This window comes from Trachurus trachurus, assembly GCF_905171665.1.
Source record: "Trachurus trachurus genome assembly, chromosome: 16".
Lineage (NCBI taxonomy): Eukaryota > Metazoa > Chordata > Actinopteri > Carangiformes > Carangidae > Trachurus > Trachurus trachurus.
In genome coordinates this window covers 24,614,181-24,639,607 of record NC_139902.1, presented here as the reverse complement: position 1 = coordinate 24,639,607, position 25,427 = coordinate 24,614,181, and the positions used below count along the sequence as shown (strand labels likewise).

The 25,427-nt window shown below is 41.8% G+C and overlaps 1 protein-coding gene across 1 annotated transcript in view; it reads right to left on the bottom strand.

The window, feature by feature from the left end:
• Positions 1-23,429, bottom strand: part of snap91a (synaptosome associated protein 91a) — a gene marked incomplete at both ends in the record, with an annotated part of 32,898 nt that extends 9,469 nt beyond the window's left edge. Inside the window, 2 exons of the mRNA XM_083990540.1 lie at positions 480-622; positions 23,300-23,429. Coding sequence (XP_083846666.1) covers positions 480-622; positions 23,300-23,429 — 273 coding nt within the window. The remainder of the gene's footprint in view (positions 1-479; positions 623-23,299) is intronic.
• Positions 23,430-25,427: the final 1,998 nt, after the last annotated feature.

The following is a 25,427-nucleotide window of genomic DNA, read 5'->3' as shown; positions in this document are numbered from 1 at the left end:
GCTACAAGATTGAAACATTTATTCTAGGTTGTTAGATAGTATATCACCTGTCCTAAAAGACATTGTAGCTAAACACTGTCATCAGGTGTGGTTTTTACACAACTGTTGCAAAGTTTGACTGTGATATTAGTATCCTGAGAAGTTACTTCCACTCGTTTACACTTTTAACATGGTTGAATGAACAGAGATCAAAACTGCAGCTTGCATTTACATGCATGGAAGGTTATCTGTGCTCCTGCGTTTTTGAGCAGGTATGTGTGTGTGTCTACTTTAACTCTTGTGTGGAAAGTCGTACACACATGTCCTTGTCCAGCACTGCCCTACTTTATATTATATATAGATTCCCACAACAGCCAGTCTCCTGCTGTCATGACTGGGGGCTGCAGTTGCTTGGTGCCGGGCTGGAAGTGTGTGTAGCTCAGGGAAAGATCATATATAGACTTGGGTTGTGTACGTTTAAGCTTGTGCTAGAATCTCACCTCGTTGCCATGCACCATGAGGTGGTGTGTGGTGATGAGGGCTTTGAAAACCACCACCCAGCTGGCGTTGCCGGCCCTCTCCATCAGCGTGTCGGCCATCTGGGGGACGTTGACGTTGGTCTCCTGGGTGGCCTGGATCAGGTCTGACAAGCACAGAGAAGAGAAGGAGCAGGAGGTCAGACCATGATATTAAGAGGGGAGAGACTCAGCAGGTACAGACTGTGCAGAAAGACTTTTGTTCCACAACGGCAGGGATGAAGAGGACAGATGGGTTATAGATGACAAAGAGACGTGTAATAGAGTAAATGTGTTAAAGTGAAACTGAGATGAGCTTTGCTGTTTTTAAAAGACACAATCTCTCACATCCTGGTTTTCGCTCATGAAAAAATATTTTCTTGGGCAAATTGAAAGATGTACTTTTACTTGTGCTAAGTTAAAGGGATAGTTCACCCAAAATTCAAATTTCACTCATTATCTATTCACCCTCATGTCGACTACGGGCTGGGAGAATTTTCAGAGTCCTCCGTGCCTTCTCGGAGTTACGAGGGCGTCAGCGCAGCAGTATTTGTCCATCTAATGGTTGTGAATGGTGCTCACTTTTCTTCATCCAAAAAGACACACCAAAAAACATCCAAATACCTCCATACTGCTCGTCTATAATGTCCCCCTTGTATTGATTATATGGACATATACTGCTGCGTGGACCCCCCCCCCCCGTAAGCCGTAACTCCGAGAAGGCGTGGAGGACTCTGAAAATTCTCCCAGCCCTTAGTCGACATGAGGGTGAGTAGATAAAGAGTGAAATTTGAATTTTGGGTGAACTATCCCTTTAATCAACCTGTTTTAAGACTTGTAGTATAGTAGAAATGTCCTCAGTCTCATTTCACAATATCTCCCTCCAGTGACAAATCGTTTTACCAATACTCTATAGTGCTTTATTGGGAGCTGGTGGGAGTAAAAGACCAGCAAGATAAAAACTGAACATACAGTATGTGCCTGTCTCAAAGCGCCAATTTTTTATTAAGTAGAAGACTAATCTGTGCAAACAAAAAGAGATAGTTTTTATCGACAGAATTGCCTCTGGAAGCTGCCATGTTCCATCTTAATGTTTTCACATGCTACAGTACCATTGCTTGGTATGAGTCACACTGGCTGCTGCTACTTTGTTCATCTCTGCAGCCGGTCATTAATACCAGCACCGGCAGAGGAAGAGTGGAATATTCCACAGCAGAGAGAGAAACAGAAAGAGAAGACATGATTGCAATGAGAATCAGATTTCCGGCCTTTAGAGACCAGAGTCAACCTCACAGACAGAGCACACACTGAGGTTTGAAGAGACTGGCCTCTTGGTTAACATACTTATGTGGTAACTGCCTATTTATTTACCCATGTTGATTATTCTCATTTACATGCAATTTGATTCTAATGAATGAAAAAAGGCCTGCAAAGGGATGACAAAAAATCACCTTGTCCAGATGGTCACAGTATTGAAATCCCAGCCATTATCAACAATTTATATAGCAAAGTAGCCTAAGCACTGTGGTTTTATGATTATAATTCACTTGTAAACAGCTGACAACACATCAGTGGCAAGAATTGCTACATTAATCTTTTTATAGATCTAATTGAGTAATGTAGCCTACGCACATGGCCATTTGTAGCCATGTGTATAACTGCCACAGAGTCGTGGAGGAGCAGAGGGCATCATCCACCTATGTAGGAAATCTGTGCCCAAAAAAATGTCCATTCTCATGAGTTCATCTCCTTTTGTGTGTCTGAAGAATAACACACAATGTCTATGTCTGAGGCTCAGCAGACAAAGTTAGTGACCAGCATGTCAATACATCAGGCCATTTAGTACCTCAAGAGGAGGTGGAAACCAAACCAGAGCTTCAGTGGGAATGTATGAATGTTTGGAGGCCATACACAACAAACTACAAATCAGTTCTAATATCCAAACTACATATGCATCTGTTTGCTAACATAATATGTGATTATTGTCAACATGTCAGCTTTAGACAGCTTTTTCTGCTGCCTCTAGGTGGGCAAAAAACATGTGTTGCCACTCTTGATTAGATATGTTTTAAGATTCTCTAATTATGAACCTGTCTTATCTCCATTAGAAAACACTGTTTAACTTCAATAGTGTTAGCTAACACTGCAATGCGTTGTTTATGCCAAAGTGTTAGCACTTAGCACAATGCTGCTAAGTAATTCAGAGCAGCCTGCACTGTGTCTGTCGGATACCAGTGGAGTCTTAGTAAAGAACATCATCCATTCAGTGGCAGATTGCAGAGCTGTCCTGGAGGCAAACTTCAGGGCAAGTCTTCAGAGACAGCGAGAGGAATACAATAAGCAGGTGTGTGCACAGAGTGATGGACGGAGGAGGAGAGAAAACCTGACCGTCGTCATTTTAAAAGCCTTGATTCAGCAGAACGGGATGGAGCAAAGCAACTACTACTGAGCCCTGTGATTCATTAATAGTGTCATATCCATGTCTGCACATTTACTGCCAGCAGCGAGGCAGCTGAGAGGTGTCTATTGAATTGTCCTCCCTGTCTTAATATAGACTAAATGCCACCAAAGCTCACACACGGAGCAATCAGCCACATGCTATTAAGACATGAAGTAATGAGTGATGGGGTGGCGGAGTTTCTTTGGAAACTGAAAAGTTACAAGATATTGAAGGAAGTGAATATTTTCAACAACCTGACAACACTTTAAAGTGGTTACAGATTGATTTTTTTGTGCAGGATAAAAAATATGCAAAAGCTCACCGAATCATATCTCTCATCTTGTTAATTTAATCTATATAGGAAATGAAGTGAAAAATACCAATTTACACTTCTACAGGAGGTCACTGTATGTGCCAGACCTGAATATTTCATAGCTGTGACTAGCTGGAGTCGTGTTATCCCTGTGAGGCAACAAGCAGAGGATAAAATACCCACAGACATCATTCTGGTGATTCATAGTAAATAAATACTGACAAACCAATGCTGAAAACTGCAGGTGTTGGATTCAGAAAATCACATTATGTTTCTTCTGAATTGTTTTTGAGCTGCTGCAAAAATAGGGAAGCATTTTCCCTCAAAAGATGAACTACCTTTATCACCATAACATGCAGTGCTATACCATTTTGACATGACATTACAGAGCTCCAGAGACATCAGTGATCTATTCTGCACTCAACAGTCTACTTCTCACATATTGCCATGGTGAAAAGCAATACAAGACAAACATGCAGCATATGGGGTGGATTGATTGGTATAAAATCAACGTGCAGCCATATTTACAGATGGATTCTTTTTCCAAGAGTAATTTAGTGGCTTGAGACTGATCAACATATTTCAGAGTTGTTTTATTCCTATTATTTAGTTTTTGAGTCTAACACTTCTTCATCTCATTTTTATTCAGATATAAACTTAGTCCATTAAGATTCTTCAGCTCTTATGATGATTTCTTTAACCACCAACAACCAAACGTGGACCTTTTTCAGTTCATCAAATGCTGACTTTTAACAAAAGTCATTATTTGGACTCCAAAATGGTTACCATTTAAAACAACCCACTCTTCAATCTCTGTGTAATTTAAGTGTTGACTGCAATTACACGGTTGCAGTCTTGTTTTGCACTGACATTGCAATGAGAAACGTAAGTGTTAGATAACAATTTCTAGTGCCGTCGTCTGTGGGTTATCTACAAGAAATTATTTTTTGAAGTTTAAAGTTTAATTCAATTTTAAAATTTAATAGTGTTACCATTAATAAATTCAAATGCCCGGTAGCAAGAGTGGGAACAAACGCGAATGGATGAATAATGATGTGAAAATGTGTTCAAGGTCACTTTGACTGCCATGCTACTAGTCTGCTGGCTCATTTGCTGCCTCTATCATGCTTTTCATCATGCGGTGATGATTGCTATGCATGTCCTCTTCTGTAGTAAGGCAGTCGACACACACACACACACACAAATACAAACACACACACACACACACACACTTAAAATACACACACGTATATGCACACAGAATGTGAAGGATAATCCCTACAGGGCTGATGAGTCAGCAGCCTGCATCATCCTACGCTTTTCATCTCTCCATCTCTTGTCTGTCGCTCTGTGCGTCTCACTCTCTGTCTCTGTATGTTTCACTCTGAAGGGATTGTGCTGTAACTGTGAGACAAAATGTAAAGCCAACAACACCATCTCATACAGTATATTTATGAGTGGCTGCCTCAAATTTACTGTGAATTGTGTAGCCTACTAATAATGGTAAGATGATAAACAAAATTTAACTGATATGCAACAGATCTGAGCTGTAACAGAAGATAATTTATTCATCTTTTTCTTCCATGATTTGCTCCCAGGTGTTCGTTGCTTCAGCACTGCAGTAGATGTCTCTTCTCTGCTGCTGTGCCGCTCAACAACTACTACAACAAGTATTATGAATTGTATTGATACAATCTATCATAAACTGCTGAATCCCTGATGTGTCCAAAGGTGAGCTGACATTAGCTTGTTTGAAAGTCTGTTAGATTAGACTTGGGAATTATTTCCACAGGCAGCAGAGCAGCAGAATCTCAATCATGTACAAAGGGAGGGGCCGAAAGAGAGAGGCAGAGAGTCTCAGTTGTGATTGAGATGCTGAACAACAATTCAGCAGGAACTCCTGACTCACCGCCCCCCCCCCCCCCCCCAAAACCGTCCTCCTCAATTATTCATGTGTGCGTAAGAAAGAGAGAGTGAGAGAGAGGGAGGGAGGGAGAGATAGAGTGGCCTTGAGGAGTGCTAATACACACACACCACACATATTAATTGCTTGAATCCATATTCTTTTTAAGGTAAAATGCAACACACAGCAAAGTGGATCATTTTTGCACTGCAACACTTTCTGTCACAGTGATGTAGACAAACGACACACCTATGCATCTATGAGAAAACAAAGTGTCAATTTCAAAAGTGTATTCAAACATTTTAGGTCTTCATTTCAATAATGCGGAGAGACTCATTTCTGTAAAATTGCCTCGATCAGTCAATCATAACGTAGGCAGAGAGATATTCTGACATTTAGATCCCCGTTTGAGACAGACAGATCCATTGCTTTCTGAGCCAGAAAGCAATGGATCCTACAGTTCCCATAATGCGACTCAGTAGAGGAACAGCCAGCTTGGCAACGCCCCGGGCAGTTTTATCGGTTTATCTTAATGAATGGAGAGAGTCATAACTTCACTTTTAATGGTTTCCATCCAGGAGATAAAAAAAAATCTGCACTTACAGAATGTCAAATCTGATTTAAAAATAATAATAAAATAAAAATAAATGATAAATAAATAAAGCAGACGATTGTCCTATCGAGGTATAGGGGAGGGACAAGCATCATGTAATACCAACTCTCCATAGTAAATGCTCACATGTTTAAAACTACATAGCTGAACACTAACCATGGTGATATTACCAGGATTATTTCACTTTAATGAGTTCCTCCAGGGATGTCACATGCTGATCTGTAGCCTACTGTCTGCCAAGGGTTAAGTGTGACACTAATGGAGAGTAAAGATGACAAGACAAGATCTCTGACATCCACATATGAATTATATTGTAGTCAGTAATAGTATTACTATGTACATTATAGTATATTCTTCATAAAACTGTTGTAGCATCCCAGTACCTGGTCCAATCCAGTGACAGCACACAGCAGCATGCCCTTCACTTAAAGCCTGGGGATTTTTTTTTAGATGTTACACAAGGTCATTAATGGCATGGGGATTACATAGCCCCTACAATATTCTACTATATCATACACATGCTTTAGCAACAGCACATGTACAATAGTCCACACGCACATCTGCTCTTTTTTTTTTTTTTTTTTTTTTTTTTACAGCAGCAGCACCTGAGCTGCGATCGTGCAGCGTAGCGAGCAAAACCAGTGTAACATGTCCACATCCTCTCTAGCTACAGCCTGTGTGACCACTCGTTATGGATCCATGTTTTGTTTGATGAGCACGAGAACAGAATAAGTTTTGTGTCCAACATGCAGCCCCCTCTGTTACACAGTAAAGCTGGTGACAGTCAGTTCTCTCAAAGTGTCATTGTGAAGAATCACCATATCTTTAGTGCCAAACTCAAACAGAAGCTACTAGGGCATGTCTGGATTGGAAGACTGGAAATAAGGCTGTTTTACTGTTAGCCAACACTGGTCAGGCTACACAGCTGATTCCAGGGCAGTGGCGACCTCGGAGGTATTGCAACATTTTCACAGGCATGATATTTTTAACACGAGTTATTCTCTGGTTCATAGCCACAATTTATCACTGAACCGTGATAGGCTTCTAGCATTCTTTCTAACCACTGTGGCAAAAGGTTGTTGTTTTGAGTATAAAGCTGTTGTTCTTGTGTTGTTAGTGTTATTATTCCCCGGCATTGCTGCAGTCTGCAAACTATTAAAATCACATAAGAGTTGCATTAGGCTGACGGATTCACTCATTGAAATAAATATGGCTGTTTGCACCGCAATAACTCCATGATTGCAATCTTTGTCTCAGGGGAGCAGCTCTGTGTCAGAAGAGGACATTCAGGGATGTGGCTCCTGTCCTGTTAAAATGTTGTTGCTCAGCTGAAAGTAATAAATTACCATGGTTATGTTTATTATAGCATGGCTCTTTTATGTGTTTTTAGTTGTGTCTGGATGAGGCCTATTGTTATATCAGACTGCAGCTACACGGACATCGACTTCATATTTATATTGATTATAAGAAAAAGACTGACTTGAGAGCTTGTAAGATTCCCTGAAGAGGCTACAGAGACCTTACTTTTCTACCAGTATATCTCTATGATGCCAGTGGCCGTTATAGCCCATTTGGGGCAGGAGAAACAGGTATACCATATAAGACGGTTGTGTCCATGTTGCTGGATAACTATTGCCCATGTGGCCCAAGCCTGTTGTGGCTGAGAGTACTGCTGTATTATCGCTGTGTTTTGCAATGCTAAATGCTAACCATACCATTTTCCCACTCACAATGACAATGTGAGCATGCAGATGCACCACAGGTTTGTTAACCATATTCACAACTGTATTTTGCTGCTGCTTTCGCATGCTAACATCTGCTATTTATGTACCACTGCAAGCAAAGAACAGTTGAGAATGTCATTCATTTTTCATTAGTGCAGATCTGTCAGCTTCACTTCATGCTGCCAAGCCAACCTCTTGTCACACCACATCCCAAAGGTGTTAGGGTTATCTTTTTTGTTTTTTTCTTCCTGCATTTTGGACTTCATGGTTGAGACTATTGTCTGTGAAAATCCAGACCTGCAGCGTTAGAGACTCTCGAACAGTCATTGAAACTGTGGTCACCTTTTTCTTATGTTTGTATTTGGATGATTTTATGAATAGTGCAACATGACTGGCTGACGGGATAACTGCATGAATAAGACAGGTACTGGTATTTGTTATAAAGTGCTTGGCCAATCTGCTGACACATCAAATTGGAGACATGGGATCCTTGTTTTTTTTCTATGAACATGAATACTGTAGTTTATTCTACGTCTATAAACAAAACAATAATAATTCAAATTGATATTTATTAAGCACTATTGTCTGTCTGTTTTAAAGATAATATCTCCAGTAGAAAGCAGTGAGCTAGGAGCTGAGTGTAACAGACGGGGGAAAAGGGAAGTGACAAGAGTTTTGGTCTTTTTATATATAAGATAAGAAAAGTAAAGTCTAATATCAGGCTTAACCTGTAGTGTTGTCTTAGTGGGCGATGCAGAAGATTTGTATTGATCAAGATCTTCCCCTCTCACACTTTTGGACTTGTGTGTGTGCGCTATTGACCGACACAGTGTCAGATAACAGTGACTGAATACCGTATCAAGATGCCCTGCAGTGCCTGCCAAACTCAATACATACCTGAAAGGACTCCAATTTCAAATAAGACCCGTTAACACATCAATAAATGTAACTGATATCAAAGCCCCCGCTCCTGTGTGTGAGTACAACTGATGGCAAAGCACCAGGTACGCATGCACCGCAGGACACACTCGAGCATAAACGAGCCTGCACGACACAAACACGCAACATCCTCCTCGTATTTTTCATAGATGGGTTTTGACAAAGGCACCGCTGGGGACATGCCAAGGTGGTTTCCTAGGCAACAGGCTTTTATATTTGCAGTGGCATCAAGGATTCAGTGAAATTCTTTTAAAATCAAACTCCCACAGCAGTGTGGTCTGATAGGGGTCATCGAGCCAAAGCCTGGTGTATCTGAGTCATAGCAGGCTGAAGAATTCAACACAGACTCCACCAATAAAAATCCAATCAATACCCTTTATATAAGCTTTATGTTGAATATTATTTTCCATACTGGCATGTCCTGTACATACATATTGTTGAATGGCTGACTAAACATGAGGACTGGTGAGGAGTGAGCTCTCCCGTCTATGTAAGAGGGCAATAGTGTGATACAAGCCATGCTGCATGAGTGATGCTACACATGAATGGACCATGAAAGCACAGCGTGTATTTATAGCCCGTCTCTCCCTCCAGCAACATACAGAGGGAGGGAGGAAAAAAAAATACCCAGAATGCACTGAGCCCCAGTGTAGCATAGCACGACTGTGGCATGGCAGCCAAACAAAGAGGAAGCCATTGGGATCCAGACACCAAGGAGGCTGGAAGTGACATGAGAGGAAAAAAGCTGGCAGTCCACACAATGCTGCCGCTTCTGCTGGTGGACACAGATAGCAGCGCTGTCTTCTGAGTTATTTCGGCTTCCAGTGACATTACGCTAACTAACTTGTTGGTGGATGGAGTTGTGGTTTGTTTTATGTGGTGTAGCTCAGGTGTTGAAAACCCCTTCTACTCAGTTTGTGTATAAGGTTGTAAAAAGTTAGCTGCGTCACAGAATGTGTGTGTGTGTTGATGATGCTGACGCTGATGGTGATGATATCACTACTATGCAAAAGACAGTCATGGATATCGTGTACTAGTAAAAATGTAATGACTACTCACACAATTGGGCTTGAATTTGAACATGTCGACAGCATTCAATTGGTGGTCTCTAGTTAGATTTGGTTTAGCCAAATGCTACCTACTGCATTTTATGTTAAAGGGCATTTCCAGTCGTAATCACCTCAGATATCAGGTCACCTATGTCAGTTTATTTCATACCATCCATACTCCCAACTCAGAGAACACAACAGTAGAGAGACAATGCACAATTGAACAATGCAAATTTTGCTTTAATTTAATTGTAAAGCAAATGTTTTAATTTAAATGATGGTCAAATGGACGTTACTTGCGACAACAGAACAATTTTAAAATTAGTCCGGAGCCCATTAATGAACATTGAAAAAACGATAGATTCTTGAACAAAAACGAATATAAATGTCCACACGCTGCAGTTGGGAGTATGGATGGTATGGAATGAACTGATATCTGAGGTAAACATTGATTACGACTGGAAATGCCCTTTAAACCAACACTAAGGAACTTTTCAACCTTCATAATATTTTCATAACTTTTGTGATGGTACATCGACTTACAACAGGTTGAATGACACCTCTGTCATGGCCTGAGGGGGTCTGTATTGCCTTCACTGGCACTAAGCAGCTTTGAGGAGCATGGTAGGAACCCGGCTCTCACTTAAGTTTCACTTTCACTTTCGCAAGTCACAACGAGGAGGGAGCAGGCAATGCGTCACCTTTCTGTCGGATTGTGTATGTGTGTTTACTGTGAAATGATCCGCTGGTAACAGAAACTTAGTTTGGACGTCTTCTGTTAAAGGGATAGTTCACCCTAGAATGATATTTCGCTCATTATCTACTCACCCTCATGTTGACTGAGGGCTGGAAGAATTGTCAGAGTCCACCGTCCCTTCTCTGAGTTACAGGGGGTCTCGGCGTAGCAGTGCATTTCAATGCAACGGTTGCAAAGGGACACCAGAGCTCTTCGTAAAAAAACACACACAAAAAAACATCCAAATACCTCCATGATGCTCGTATGTAATGTCCGTCTTGTGCTGAAGCCCCAAATTGCGTAATTGTCCCGAAAAAAATTAAAGGGACAACGAGGAGTTTTGGAAAAGCGAAGCGTTTTCACACTACATTTATGAGCCTCCGCGCGCACCGTACATTTCTTTGACCGGGTGCAAGACGGACTCATGTTTTCATTCATCAATAATTAAAGTCAGAGGTTCAAAGAGGTTCACATACCACCGTAGTTCCGACCATAAACGGCGATGCGGCTGCGTTATTCTCATGATTCGCAACGAAGGAAACGCTGGTCGGCTCGACCAGCACTTCCGCCACCACTAATAATAACAAAATAACGATAGAGACAGAACGATATATTTATCGAAAATGGGCCCATTAACAAGTGTGGGTAGCGGAGATTCATCCACATTAACGTGAGACTTTTTTATAACCGAATAGAAACTCCTCGTTGTCCCTTTAAATAAGTCTATATTTTAAGCTTGTTTGTAGCGGAAGCTTCTCGAAGCTCCTCTTCCTGGTCCGTCCAAATCTCGCGTGATTTGCGCCGGCGTCAGTGCGGTTACTGCGAATCACGCGAGATTTGGACGGACCAGGAAGAGGAGCTTCGAGAAGCTTCCGCTACAAACAAGCTTAAAATATAGACTTATTTAATTTTTTTCGGGACAATTACGCAATTTGGGGCTTCAGCACAAGACGGACATTACATACGAGCATCATGGAGGTATTTGGATGTTTTTTTGTGTGTGTTTTTTTACGAAGAGCTCTGGTGTCCCTTTGCAACCGTTGCATTGAAATGCACTGCTACGCCGAGACCCCCTGTAACTAAGAGAAGGGACGGTGGACTCTGACAATTCTTCCAGCCCTTAGTCAACATGAGGGTGAGTAGATAATGAGCGAAATATCATTCTAGGGTGAACTATCCCTTTAATTTCCATGCACCGGGAGATCAGGATGTTTACGGCGCTATGCGCTAGTGCTCATGGGAAATGGAGTCTTCCTTCAGGCAAAACACTACCACTTTGGGCCACTGGCGCCGCCAAACTCAACCAAAATTGAAAGTTCTTAAGTACTGCTTTAATTAACTGATTAAAGGAAAACAATGAATGTCAGACTCACACAGGTCGACAGCTCCTCATTTACAGTGTCCAGAGAAAGACAATCATGTGTCTGTCTGATTAGCTCTGCCTTGACCTTAAGGTCGTGGGTTTGATTCCCATGTATATCATACTGTGAGGAAATGTTCTTGTTATTGTCCTTCCTCTATCCCACAGCTCCCAAATCAGCTGACAGCTGATGGCCTCTCATAGTAGAGCCTACTGTATGTAGCTTCTACCGCCTTTCATCTTTTCCCTCCCTGTGTAGATTTATTTTGTCCCATTTAATTCCCTCTGTCCTTTATTAGCTGTTCATTTCCCATAAGGCTTTGTGTCATCCCTGCTTGAGTAGAGCTTGTGTTTTTCTATAGGTGCAGGTTCTGCTCCAAGGGAGGCAACAGAGACAGAAATCCACCCTGCATGCTGAACCAAATAATACAGCCGAGATATTTTTTTCTTTCTGGATTGTTGGAGAAAAATCTGCATCTGTGTGGGTGCTATAATTCATCTGTCCAGGCCTGAATAAACTCAGGAAGGGAAGGTGGGAGGTGGGAAAGTAACAAAGGGATAAAGGAGGGAAGGAATTAGTTGATACATAACAATTAAAATCAACCATGCCCTACTAATGTTTGTCAGCACTGAATATATCCATATTGCAGTGGTACACAGAATACAAAAGGTCAGATCCCCACAGATGTTACAAACCCATTAAAAGGCAAATTGTAGCTGGCACTTTGGGTAACATTCAAGCCTGATTTGGGCCAGATCTGATCAGATATGTGACTCACAGCATCTAAACCAATTAAGCTGAATACTCCAAATAAAATATGTGAGTGCGTAGTCAAATAATGAAACAGAGGGTCAAACAAAACATTTCACAGTCTGTCTTGAAAATCAACATCTAGGTGTCTGCATGGGCTTTCTCTCCTTGGCAACAGACACTGTTCATATAGCCTTGTATAGTTAAGGATGGAGCCTTTTTCCTTAGCCTGTCTAAAACCAATCAAAGGTGTGGTGAATTTATTATCTCTCAGTAAATAAATTAAAGATATGGGCTAGTCATTATTGTGAGACCCCATTAGTCTAGCTCTGTCTGAAATCATCTGTCAAGTCATTATGTTAAACAAATGTGTGCCAACTAGCAAAGTGACAGTAACAAAGAAGTGTTCAATTTCTAAATCTGATGATGACTGATTTGCTGACAGATACTGTTACTGCAGGGGCTTAAGGGAGTGTTCCCAGGGGAGCTGTGGCTCTCGCATAACTTTTGAAAATGAGTCCAAACTTTTTAAAACAACATAAATGTTCCCAAAGGGTCTCTAGCATCTGGTGATTTAGTTATTAGTAAGGGAATACCTCTCCGTCACACTTTTTAATAGCAGGCAGATCCTGAGGTCAAACAGTAATAAAACTGCAGAAAACCCAAGCAAGCACCACTGTATTAAGTGTTTTACTGTAGCTGCCTACACTGCTGCTTCTTGCCTTCATATAGACAAAAAACTGTTTACTTGCCTCCTACTCTGGGACATCAAGCTTCTGCCGTCACAATCTGCCCATTTAAGTGCACAGAAACCCCCACTGAGGAAACTATACTGTAATATTAATGTTTCATATGCTTAGAGTAGGAGGCTCAAGGGCATCATGACCTCTAGAAAGCATGAGAAAGAGAACTGAGAGGCATGGGGAGAGGTGGGCGGCATTAAAAAAAAGAAGAAGAAGCAGCAAATCAATTTAGATCAGCTGGTCAGTTTTAGAGCAGATAATGGTCTGATAGCAGCTGTATGGGGGGATCCTGGACCCAGGTCATTAATCTGAACACACACTGTTAGTAGGACAGTCCAACTCCCACACAGTTTGACATTAGAGAGGGATTCTGAGCCTTTCAAGGATGCCCGCTGTGAGATCAGCTCTGCAGTACGTACACTGAGCCCTCTTACTGTATCAACTAGGGCTGGACGATTAATCGAATTTTGATCGTGATTACGATTTTGGCTTCTCACGATCATAAAAACACTGTAATCGAAGAAAAACTATTATTTTTTTGTCTATTGGTGTTTTATTCTGAAAAACACACATGCGCGCTTCCGCCCCCGCGCCTGCACTGCACTCCTCTCTCAGTTAATGCTGTGGACGAGTCCGCTCATGTGTTGACAGCGGCGTTTAAAAATCAGCGCCAGTGAAGAAAGAGCAGCGGCCACCGCTCAGGACGAATGAACGGGAAATAATCATTTAAAACACTCGCTCGTCTCCTCAAAGCGGCCGCACAACAACAACCCTTCTCCTCCTCCTCCTCCTCCTCCCCCGGCCCGTAGGCTACATGTGCATATGTTTACAAAGCCGGCAAGGAAGCCATCTGTAGAGCGGCGGATAACTTTATACGATGTTACGACGTGTATTTGTGTAGTTTAATCTGTCATAAACAAGAGATCACTTATGGGGCGCGTCAAAAAAAAAAAAAAAGTTATGGGGTGCGTTTGTGACGAGAGCTGGGACAGCGCAGCGGGGCGGAGGCTCTGATCTGAAGCAGAAGAGCCTCCATTCTCCCTCTTACGTAATAAAGTTAAACCATGACAATTACTCCAAATCTGTTTATTCAAGGTAAAAATGTAGAAAAGTTAAGCTAAACATCCTGTATAGTTTCTGCTGCTGGATCATAAAACTTAAAAAAAAAAAGTTTTAAATACATTTTGAATAAATATTTAAAATTATAAACTTAAAAACCATAAACACACATTGACACTGTTTATTTAAGGTAATAATGTACTATAAATCCTGCATACCCCCCCCCCCCCCAATAATCGTGTATAATCGTGATTTCAATATTGACCAAAATAATCGTGATTATGATTTTTGCCATAATCGTCCAGCCCTAGTATCAACCTCCTTTTACATTTCTCTGTTCATTTCAACTTACCATTAGGGAAGCACTGCGCTGAATCGTTATAAAGGAGAGAAGAATAAATAAGAGCAGAGTGGGAGTAATGGTGTTAGGGTAGGACAGGAGAAAGATGAGGAAAGTGGGAAATAAATTAGCTCCACTTGAAGAACAGAAATGGTGAAGTATTTTCCCTTTATCACATTCAGACACTGATACAAGCACCTTAGACAATCTTTACACAGAATCATCTAATGTTTGATGGGTTGTTTATTCAACTTTTTGAATCTTTAGAGATTCTACGTCATTGTGGAGTACCACAGGGGTCAATTTTGGGACCAATTTTATTCTCATTGTATTGTCTTTGATCCCACTCCCTACCCAACGAAAGCTCCAATAGGTGGATTCTTAATGGCCTAGTCAATCCTTAGATTGACCAATTAGCATGCACACATGCACCATTAAACACTTCTAAATGTATTGGGTTTGGGTTCAAGTGTTAATCCTAGGACCTTCACACCCTAAAATTTTTCTGAAACATTTCGTAAGGTTTTGCTACTCAATGCTACAGGAGGGGACAACCAATGACGGAAAAGACAAAGAGGCTTATATCAACACACTGCATCATGTGTGTGTGAGCAGGTTGGGATAACTTGTGTGCAATGTGTAATGTGCAAGTATCTTAGTATCTTTAAAGCAGTGTCAATTTTTGATCTTTGCGTTATTTCAACTTCACTGCACTCTCTCAGCCACGAGCTGTCATGTAGGGTGTGGGAAATATCCTGCTGTGACCCGTTTAAAACGAGAATCTGTTTCCTGGATTGTAACTGTGAAGCAGCATGAAAGAACAACGAGCAGCTGTAGCCAGCAGATTCAATGAAGTTATCCACACTGACAGCGTTGGGTCAGCAAGTGGAGGTGCTTAAAACAATGTTACTCCGTGTCAGTTTTACCCACATTTTTCAGGCATGCCACACCTCTGCTGCTAACGTTCAAACTCTGTTTTAACTTCAATAGTTTGCTCGTGCTTGCCTTGGAGTGAGGACAAGGTGTCTAAATACTGTTTGAGCTTTCCTTCCTCAGACAGCGGACGTGACAGCCTCAGTTCAACGTGTTACTGTTGCTGGGAGACATCAAATCCTTTCTACATATTTGGTTAATACCTGAAGCAGAAGACATAATCTCAAAGCAAACTGGTGACAAAATGAGAATCTTAATATTTCTAAACCTGGTGAGTCACTTTGATGGTGTACATATTCTGATTGCAAGAGCAGCTATAAACCAGATGTTTACACAGGCTGGACCATTTAGCTGTGTTATCAGACAGAATTAGACTAGCATAAGACTAGTTTGAGACATATGTTTACTTCATTTCTTGCCGAGAGTTAAATTAGCAGGTTGAGACCACTCTCATGTCTGTGTATTTTAATATATAGCTTCAGGCAGCAGCAAATTAGCTGAAGGTAAAAAAAAAAAAAGCTAATGTAACAGACAGAAGAATGGATTTCAATCTTCTCAACTCTAAAGAAAGTGGACTTCCTAAAACGTCAACTCTTATTTTAATTTGTGAAATGATACCACAGAGTGGAAACGGGGGATTAAGCTCAGATCATTTTTTACACACTGGCCTTTGTACAGATCCGTAACAGGCCATCCTCTCATGAAATCCAACAATGGTAAAATGTCACGATCTGATTTATTTGAAAATGATGTTTAGTTTAGTTGAGTTTACTTTGGTTTTTGATTTTAGTCAACAAGTCAACATTTATGCAATAGTGGGTGTCAGGTCACACACCAGTACAAAGTAAAAACAAAGTGTAAACAATTGTGTAAATTATTGGCATTGGCATTGGGCGTCCCTTTCCTGCCTGTCATTCCCCCTCTCTCTGCCTCCCCATTTCCTGTCTCTCTCAACTGAACTATCAAATAAAGGCATTAAAACCCAAAGACATGTAAAAAAAAAAAAAAAAAAAAAAAAAAAAAAAGAAAGTTAAATCTCACATGTGCTACATTTGCCTTTACATCTTGTTCAAAATGTAATGTATTTGAGATGCAACCTGCATGTGCAGCTGCAGGACATCACAGTGACGTGCCGTGACCTTTAGGCAGGCCATCACAGATTCAGCAAATCAGCTCATCACCTTATTTTTACAGTCTATGCTCATCATGCAAAAAAGTCACAACAAACAGGTTTTGCACAATGGTTTGCACGGATGAGTCTTAAAATGTGTGCAACACCTTCTCATCACAATCCATGCCATCTACACACAATTCTCAGCTGTTATTAAAACCCAACTCATCAATAACAGGATAGCGATATTGGAGCACCGCTCACATTAGCTACAACAAACCGTTAACAATCCACACTCAAACCAAAGCAACAATAATGTTAACTGTACTCAACAAGCTATTATTATTATTATTATTATTATTATATTACAAGGTTTTCAATATGACATAGGCTGTGTGTGTGCGTGTGTGTGTACGAAAGAGAGGGAGGGAGATAGAAAGTAGCTATAAAACCTGCTAACTGTTAGCTAATGCTACCTTAGCTCAGGCGTTGGTCTCCCGTCAGGTAAAAGCTGCCGTTTATTCCTCAAATGAAGCTCATGAAGTTGTTGATCCTCTCCGGTAGTGTTATCCATCACTGCAGTTGAATTAGCCGCCAAACTGCTGGACGCAAAAAGCGAGGGGGCTGTCTGTGTGTTGACAAGTCAAGAAAGCAACGTGAACGTATGTGCCGCTCAGCTAAGTATATGTGGGAACAAAGTGCGCATGCGCAGCCACATGGACACCATACTGGCAGAAGAGGTAGAGCAGCTCTGTGCCTCTCCTGAAATACGACAAGACAGCGACTGGCTTCTGCAACTCTGTTTATTACTAGACTATGGAAATCACCAAATGCAGACACATTTAAACCTATAGCAAAGTTATCTGAAATAAAAAAATAATAATTAAACCTTAGATCAACTAAATTATTTAATTTTTCCTGACAGCCTAGGTGAGGCACTGCCTCACCTGCCTCCCCTGACTGCACATCCTTGCAGTATATATAGGCAGATACTCTAAATACACCATTCAAGACTGACACAAACATGGGGGGCTTTAGAGATTATCATAACAGCCCCCACACTTCACTCTCTCTCCCTTCCCCCTATATCAAGAAGACTGTCTGTATCGTAAAGGTGGGAGTGCATTGATGGTGACTCATATTGTGTAACAGCACCAAAGAAGCCAAAGGGAACTGAGCACGCTGTTTGTGTTCTCACTGCTCACCCCTCAACAAATACACACACACACACAGCAGGTCATATACCCTGCATTTGCTCTGAGCAGGGCTTAATCGCATCTCTGTGTTAAAAATCCTGTTAATTGGAGTGACTAGATTTAGAGCTGCAGCAGAGCTTGTGATAATTATTGCAGCAAGGAGACATAACCTGAACCACGATGCTTAATCATAAACAAGGTCATGATAACGATAAACATTGGATTTAAATGATTGAATGTAAAGACGATGCAAAAAAAAAGTGTGTGCGGGGTAAATTATGCCATATATTTGTCAAAACATAACCTTCAAGCTGCAAACCTGTCTTAACTGTCTTCACAGTGGAAGGATTAAGAGGCTGGGGCAACATGAATAGCAGTAGATAAAGATGGAGGCTATTAGGAGGAGCAGCAGGAGTGGATGATGGGCCTGTCTGTGGAAACAGAGCCAGCTTCATTTGGCAGATATTCAAACCCTGATACACTGGTTCTCTAGTTGTCGTCCTCTGGGCAGCAGATAACCTGCATGTCCTCTGATCTGTCCTCCGGGCCTTTGGATTCACACTAAGAAGCAGCCCAGTTGTTAACCTGAACAAACTAGAAAAAAAAGAGTATTTTTCATCACAAGCCCCTGATTCTGAGTCAGTCAGCTAGTATGAAAATATGGTGGCACTGCAATTCAGGCGCTTCACTCTCTATGCCACCAGTGAATTGTATTATTTACCTTTGAGTCTAGTTCAGGGATCGCTTTGTCATGCTAATATTTCTCACAGTAGCATCTGACTCTCGTCCCACACATCGCTAATAACTCCTCGGATTTACAAGTGTCAGTGAAAAGGCTTGTGTGTGCCATCCGCCCGTCCCTCCCTCCATCTTGAACCCCTGAGTCATGTGGCTGCCAGCGTGCCAGATGGTCAAACTACTGCAGCACGAGAAGACATAGTGTAATCAAAAGCTCACTCCCGAGTTAGAAAAAGGCAAGTACTCATAGGTTACTTTCAAAAATTGATAAATCTGTCATAATCAATACTTGAATATATGAGAAGAACATTTTCAGACCATTGCTCCTGCTGTACTAAACCAACAGGTTGTTTTTATGTTTAGTGCTTTCATGTGGAATCCATTATTCAAAAAAACATTTGCAAAGCTAATATTTTTTTTGTCTATTCTGAATCCAGGATTGTGTTGAAAGATGGCTGACTGATACCTGTCTTCTTCTTGTTCGTCTTCACTACCTGTATCAGCACATTGGCAGGGATGTAAGTTTCATGCAGGTGCATCCTTGTGTGCATGTATGATAGAAACAAATGTCCACTCACAATATGATTGCTCTATAATGCTGCTGCTGACAGCTCAAACTTCCACAAGGTACCTTGTAACCTACAGCACAAAACACTTTTACTTTATGGTTTACGGTTGTTAATGCACAATGAGCTTCCAGATTTCGCCACAGACGAAGACAGCTAATCTTCTTAGCAATGCTTCTTCTTTGTTCACTGTAATTATCCTAATGCCTTGAAAACTGGAGTCAGCTGACTCACAGCTGCATCTCCTCCCCTGCACCACCCTGCCTGCTCCCATCTAAAAAAAAAAAGGACATTCAGTTGGATCCTCACACAAGTCTTGTACTGAGATACTGGTAGTGGCATGTTGCATCCAAGTACCTGTTTGCACATGTGCAGGCACAGTTGCACACACACGCACACATACATATTAAGCCAGTCCAACTCTCAGTATCAATATCAGGATCCCTCTGTAGGACACACTCAGGTCAGCAGGGTGTCGGCAATCTGTGCTGCCGCCGTTGTAATCATTTCAGAGTTGAGACGACATCTGACCGCAGTCATCTGTCAGATACTTTAAATAAAAGGAAAATTAGTCTGCAAAAGTCCTGCCAAAACTCTGGAGACACATCTCTGCTACTGTTTTGTTACTGAGAGTGCTTCTTGTAGCCTCAAGTCAGTCGAGCTTGCAGTTTGTGGTGGAAACAGCTTTGAAACTAACCTGTAACAAATTTAGCTTATAAAAATGAAACAAAATAGAAATATAATCTGGATATTTACTATGCTTACTATGCTATAAAAGAAACCAACATGTCTGTTTGTATCTGTGTCCCACACTTTAGTAACATCTTCTATTTATGTTGCCTTTGATCCACAAAACGCTGGAGCACCTGATTCAGTTCAAACATTGTCTGATGTCTGATCTTCTCAGTTTTTTTCCTCTGTCCCTCTGTCTGGGGCTTTTGGGTCACAGCGTGAGCAGCTTACTGCCCCGCTGGCCGCTGCTCTCTGGATGTCAGTTGAACTAGATCAGCTGAGCAACAGACCAATACACATTTGACCGTCAGTGGCAAAATCTATAAAAGGATTATTTTTAGACCCTGGACACATACAGTATCTGTTGAGAAATGTCCAGATGTTGCACTAGAATAAGGTGACGATCGGATCCTCGGGTTAACGGTTAATTCATGCTTTAGGCATGATATTGCTTTAACATTGATGATTAGCTTGAGCCACTACATTACTGGATGCCTAAGTCGGTGGAGATCACTTGGACAATGATGAAAAAGAAAGATAAGAGATCATCTCCATCATCTTCATCACTGACCTGTCACTGGGCTGATTAGCAGCTACGTGGATTAGAGCCACAAACCCAGAAATAAAACAAGATCAGATACTATCAGTGATATCTTTCCAGCATCTTAACATAATTAAAATATGCAAATTACTTGAATGTATATGTGCGAATACCAGCAATATCTGTAGCATAATGTGGAGATCTTTGAAGTGAAACAGGAGGCTATGGTGTAAGTTGATGGAGTCGGTGAACTGGTTTCTAAAGCAGTCCTATATAACCTATACTATACAGCATGTTAGTGTTGATAGTTTTGATCGTCTCAGAAAAACACACTAATAGTAATTAAGATGTCTTTACTGAATACTGTCATGTGACATGGTGTAATAATAAACTGTCCTTTAAGCTCCTCTGTGTGAAACAGGGAGTAACAGCATGCTGGTGATGAGGTCAGTAGCCTACTGTGGTAAGGGAATAGGGAAAACCCTACCAGACCAAAACTGGATTTTATTTATTTTTTAATAAACTTCAGTTCAGGATGAAATTGGATGAAATGCCAAACAATATCCCTGCGGCCTGTTTCTAATATGAAACTAATTCACCTTTAACATAAAATGAACTGGTTGCTTTAATGAGTGAGTAAAACAAACCTCTGACTTCTTCTGTTTAACTAAATGCTTCCTAGAAGTCCATGAATTCACAGGTCTATCAAGCTGTCAGCACTTGTAAACTAATGTTCAAAGTGAACATGTAAAATGAATGGTTTGAGACAGTTTTAGTGGTTGTGTTGATGGAAACTCTCGCTCTCTGTACTGAGAAGGTTTCAGAGCAGGTTTGAGTAGCAGGTGTTAATATGCAAGATACAGTCATAAGCCTTTACAGGTGTGTAGTTGAGAATATGGGTGTGGATAACTACTGTGCACTCTTGGAATAACACAGTCGTACGAAATCGCAACTTGTTTCATTAGTTAAGCTTGCAGTCGGCTCTGTTGTGCCATCAATCCATTAATCCCTTATATTAATTACGGAATCTGTTAATTATCATTATTTCATTTGTTTCACTTCCTCTGTGGATGACGAGGGGTGAGTGCTCCCATGCCGACAAAATGCTGACACACACCTTGGCAAATGGTAAAGCAGTCTGTACTGATTCAATGCAGCTCATCATTCAGATTTATTTCTCAGTCTGGACACGAACCGATGTCTGGGTTCAGTTTGTAATAATTGCCAACTTCAACTTCACGCCATTTCCTCAGACTAACAGAAATGTGTGATGTTGATGGCTCAACAGTGCGCTGAATGTGTATAGCTGAGTCATTTGTACAATGACCTGTTGTTACAAAATTTGGTGACAATTTAGCTCCTTTTCAGTATCTGTTAATATGTAGATTTGGTGTTGAACATTTTGTTATAAGCTCTCTGGACTATTCTGAGGCGAGAAAGCAGCTGGAGAGAGCAGTTTTATTTCCATGGATGTTCTGCTGTATTATTTCTAATTGTTGCAGTGTTGACTGCAGAGGGCTAATTTGAAATTATGGATGAGTGGAGACAAGATAACAAAGGGAGGGAGAGAGGAAGGGGAGGCTACATTTATATCTAACATCAGATTTTTAGAGTTTATTGATATTCACTCAGACTGCTGGTGAGCATTTATTCATTCATTATTGGATGTGGATCGAATCAATCCTGTTGGGCCTGGTGTACAACACAATGTGTCCGATGTGTTTTCTGCAACTGGGCCCACAACTAAGTTCAGCCCTCACACACTGATGTTGAGCTGTCTCTGCATGAACTGGGGGAACATGTCTATCTTAAAATATGATTATGTAACTTGTAGGTTGCTTTCTTCAGTTATTGTTAGACGGATAATGATGAGTTCACACCATGTTTGTCCAGTTAGAGAGACAGGGAAGATGTGTTGGGGGCAAGAGCAGAGGTCAAATCATGGAACACGAGGGAGGAGAAGAACAGCAGCATCAGTACCTGAGCTGGAGGAGTGTCAGAGCAACACAGGTTTATGGTCTCCTCCCAGTACGTCCTCTCGTGTTGGACTGAGGACAGACTGGACACTACAGTGACTCACTATCACCTCTTATAAGGGTCAAAGTGATACCACGAAACAGGACAGCTAGCTGGTTATCATGCAAACTTCAGCAGACATCTCTGCAACACAACACATAGATGTCTTTGACACATCAAAACAGATGTTTTCTCACACACTGGTGATCATTTCAGTTAATCTATGAATATTTTAGATATTGTTGCCCCTTTAAATCAATATCAAAGCAGGTAACTAAAACACTATAGGGCCAGATGATACATTCACTGTACTGTATGTGCATCCTCTGCAACACCACCATGGAGGCCCATGGTGCTGCTCACCTTCCCAAACATAATTTTTCAATTCATTCATTATAGAAATTCAAATGAGAGCCTATATTAATCTTTTCAGATAGAACCAATTGGCAAATTGCTCCAAGACAGAAACAGCACAGTGATGCCTTGTATAAGCTACTGTAGCTAATGCTGGTGTGGTACACAGCTATCATAATGGACAAGATCCCTGTGTTTAGTAGTAACAACAACAGCACTTTTAACCTTTTCAATTATGCATCCACCAGTAGGGCTACTGGAGCAGCATGGGGAGAGACAGACCTCCAGTCAGCAGGAAGCTCCAGCACCGGTTCAAGTTCATCAGGGTGAAGATGAAGCCCTGGTGGCATTATAGATTTGTTTGTAGGCTACAGTGTGTGTGTGTTTGCTTGTACACGTGAGCATATACTGTGGCTGAGGAAGGAACCCCCTCCAAGCACATTGACACATGCTGCTGGAGCAATGGATGGGGGAGGCAACCATCATGGTAGGCTACTTGGTGCATGGCCTAGTTGTGCATGAGGAGGATGCATGGATGGATGGAGGGTCACAATAGATAGATAGATAGATAGATAGATAGATAGATAGATAGATAGATAGATAGATAGATAGATAGATAGATAGATAGATAGATAGATAGATACTCACATTCCAGGTGTTTTTTCTTTGGAGCGGTCTGTTCATGTGTGGTGGATTTACACACCGCCCGGGCCACCTCGGATCCCGTCAGGCTGTACTGCGCCGCGGCGATGCGGTCCGTCAGCGTTTGACCCGACATCTTCTTTCCGTGGAGCTCAACCTCGACTAGGCTACCAAGCGTCCAATAATAATATGGTCCTACCCCCCCTCCTCTCCTCCTCCTCTTCCTCCCTATACAGCGAAGTGAATGACCAGCCTCAGTAAGACCAGCTGCTCTCAGAAACCCCCCACTCCTCCCAAAGGAACAAGTAGCCTACCACTAATAAAGAGACAGACTGGAGCTCACTTTCCTTCTATTAATTGATTTTAAGCTGCAAAACCAATTCTACAGGAGCAGGCTGGTTCCCACTCAGCTGTGTTGAATCTTTCTGGAACAATCATGAACTGACTTTCTCTGCTCAAGGCCAGCCCCCTCTGGAAATTATAGCCTAGTCTAGTCTATAAACGGAAAACAATAAGCAACTGCAAAAATCCTTTTCCTTTTTTCTTTTCGATCACCTCATTGTTGGACACCCTCCCTGACAAAACGCTCCTCTCTCCGGATGATGCAGCCTCCCTTCCTCCCTTCCTCTCTTCCTTCTTCTTCCAGTCTCCTGGATAATCCTCAGCAGCACCACCACCTCCACCACCACCAGTCCGACAGTCCGTGTGTATCAGCGGGGCGTGCAGGGGAACATCAAGCCCTGGCTGGCATCATCACCCTCCACCATCCACTGCAGCGGTTTCTCCTCCTCCTCCTCCTTCCTCCTCCTTCCTCCCCCTGATGGACGCTTCCTCTGCTGCTGCTGCTCCACCGTCAGCCTGCTGCGAGCCCCGGCGATGGACGGCGCTTCACACCGGGTCGATGGATGGATGGATGGCGGTGTTTTCGGAGGGGATTTACTTACATCCTCTTGTTTATTTAATTATTAATATATTTATATTTCTCACCACGCCCCGCCCCCCTCGCATGAGTCAGGTGACGCAGTGTTACCAACCCTGCGGCTGCCTTTGTCATCGCGAGAGCTGGGAAGAGGAGGAGGAGGAGGAGACGAGAAGAGGTTGCGAACGTGAGGGGATGACGTGAAGGGTTAATGAAGCTACTACACACACGCAGGCAGGCAGGCAGGCAGGCAGGCAGGGCTGGATGCTCGTCATCATGCCGCCACCACACTATGAAGGTCATGTGAAGCGTGCTGCCTCGCTTCACACTATTTTCTTTGATCGAGGAGCCATAAAAATGAGATGAAACTGCAGGCACGCGCGAGGGGACGCTGCCTCTGTCTCTGTCCATGGTGCTGATATCATCAGCTCTGGTGTAGCGGGTGGTTTGGACTGTGATTTGTTGATCTTTTCTTTTTTTACATAAAATACTAATTTTTTTTCTTTTTATCATTGCACACGTTATAATATAATTTGATATGTAGGCTTTTTTTTTTTTTTTTTTTTTTACTTCTGGTGAGATTTTGATATACAGTGACATGCAAAATTTCAGTTAATGTGAACAGTGAACAGCAAGTGGAAGATTAAATGATTTCCAAAGTTAAACATGAAACACTCTTTTGCAATATTTTAAGCAGTATCAGTGTATTATTTCTGTTTTCTACAATTTATGAGTGAAAAAGGGAAAGCAGCAGAATCTGCAAAAGAATGGGAATCCCAGGAGACTTGAGCTCTCAGATAACTTTGACCAAGGTATCAGACAAGCTATTTACACACACATACACTGTGATTGTTTCCAAAGGGGGGGCTACTAGGTACTAACTATGCAGGGGACCCAAACCGTCGCTGCAGGCCCCTTTCCTTTTCTGTCATTTTGATCTTCCACTTGCTTAACCTTTGCAAGCCACTGTAGTTGCACAGGTATTTTTTCTTTAAATGATCCATGCTTCATCTACAGTTGGACACTGGGTGAGTCACTCCCAGTATTTTATGCAATAAACTCTGCTCCCTAATGTAAAGTAGAGAAGGAGCCGTGACCGGATCCCCAAGACCTGACCCTGACAAGTGAATATTCAACATTGTGATGAGAGTAACACAGGTCCTGTACCCCTCCGTTAGAAATCTTTATTAAGTCACATCGATATGGAATGGCACA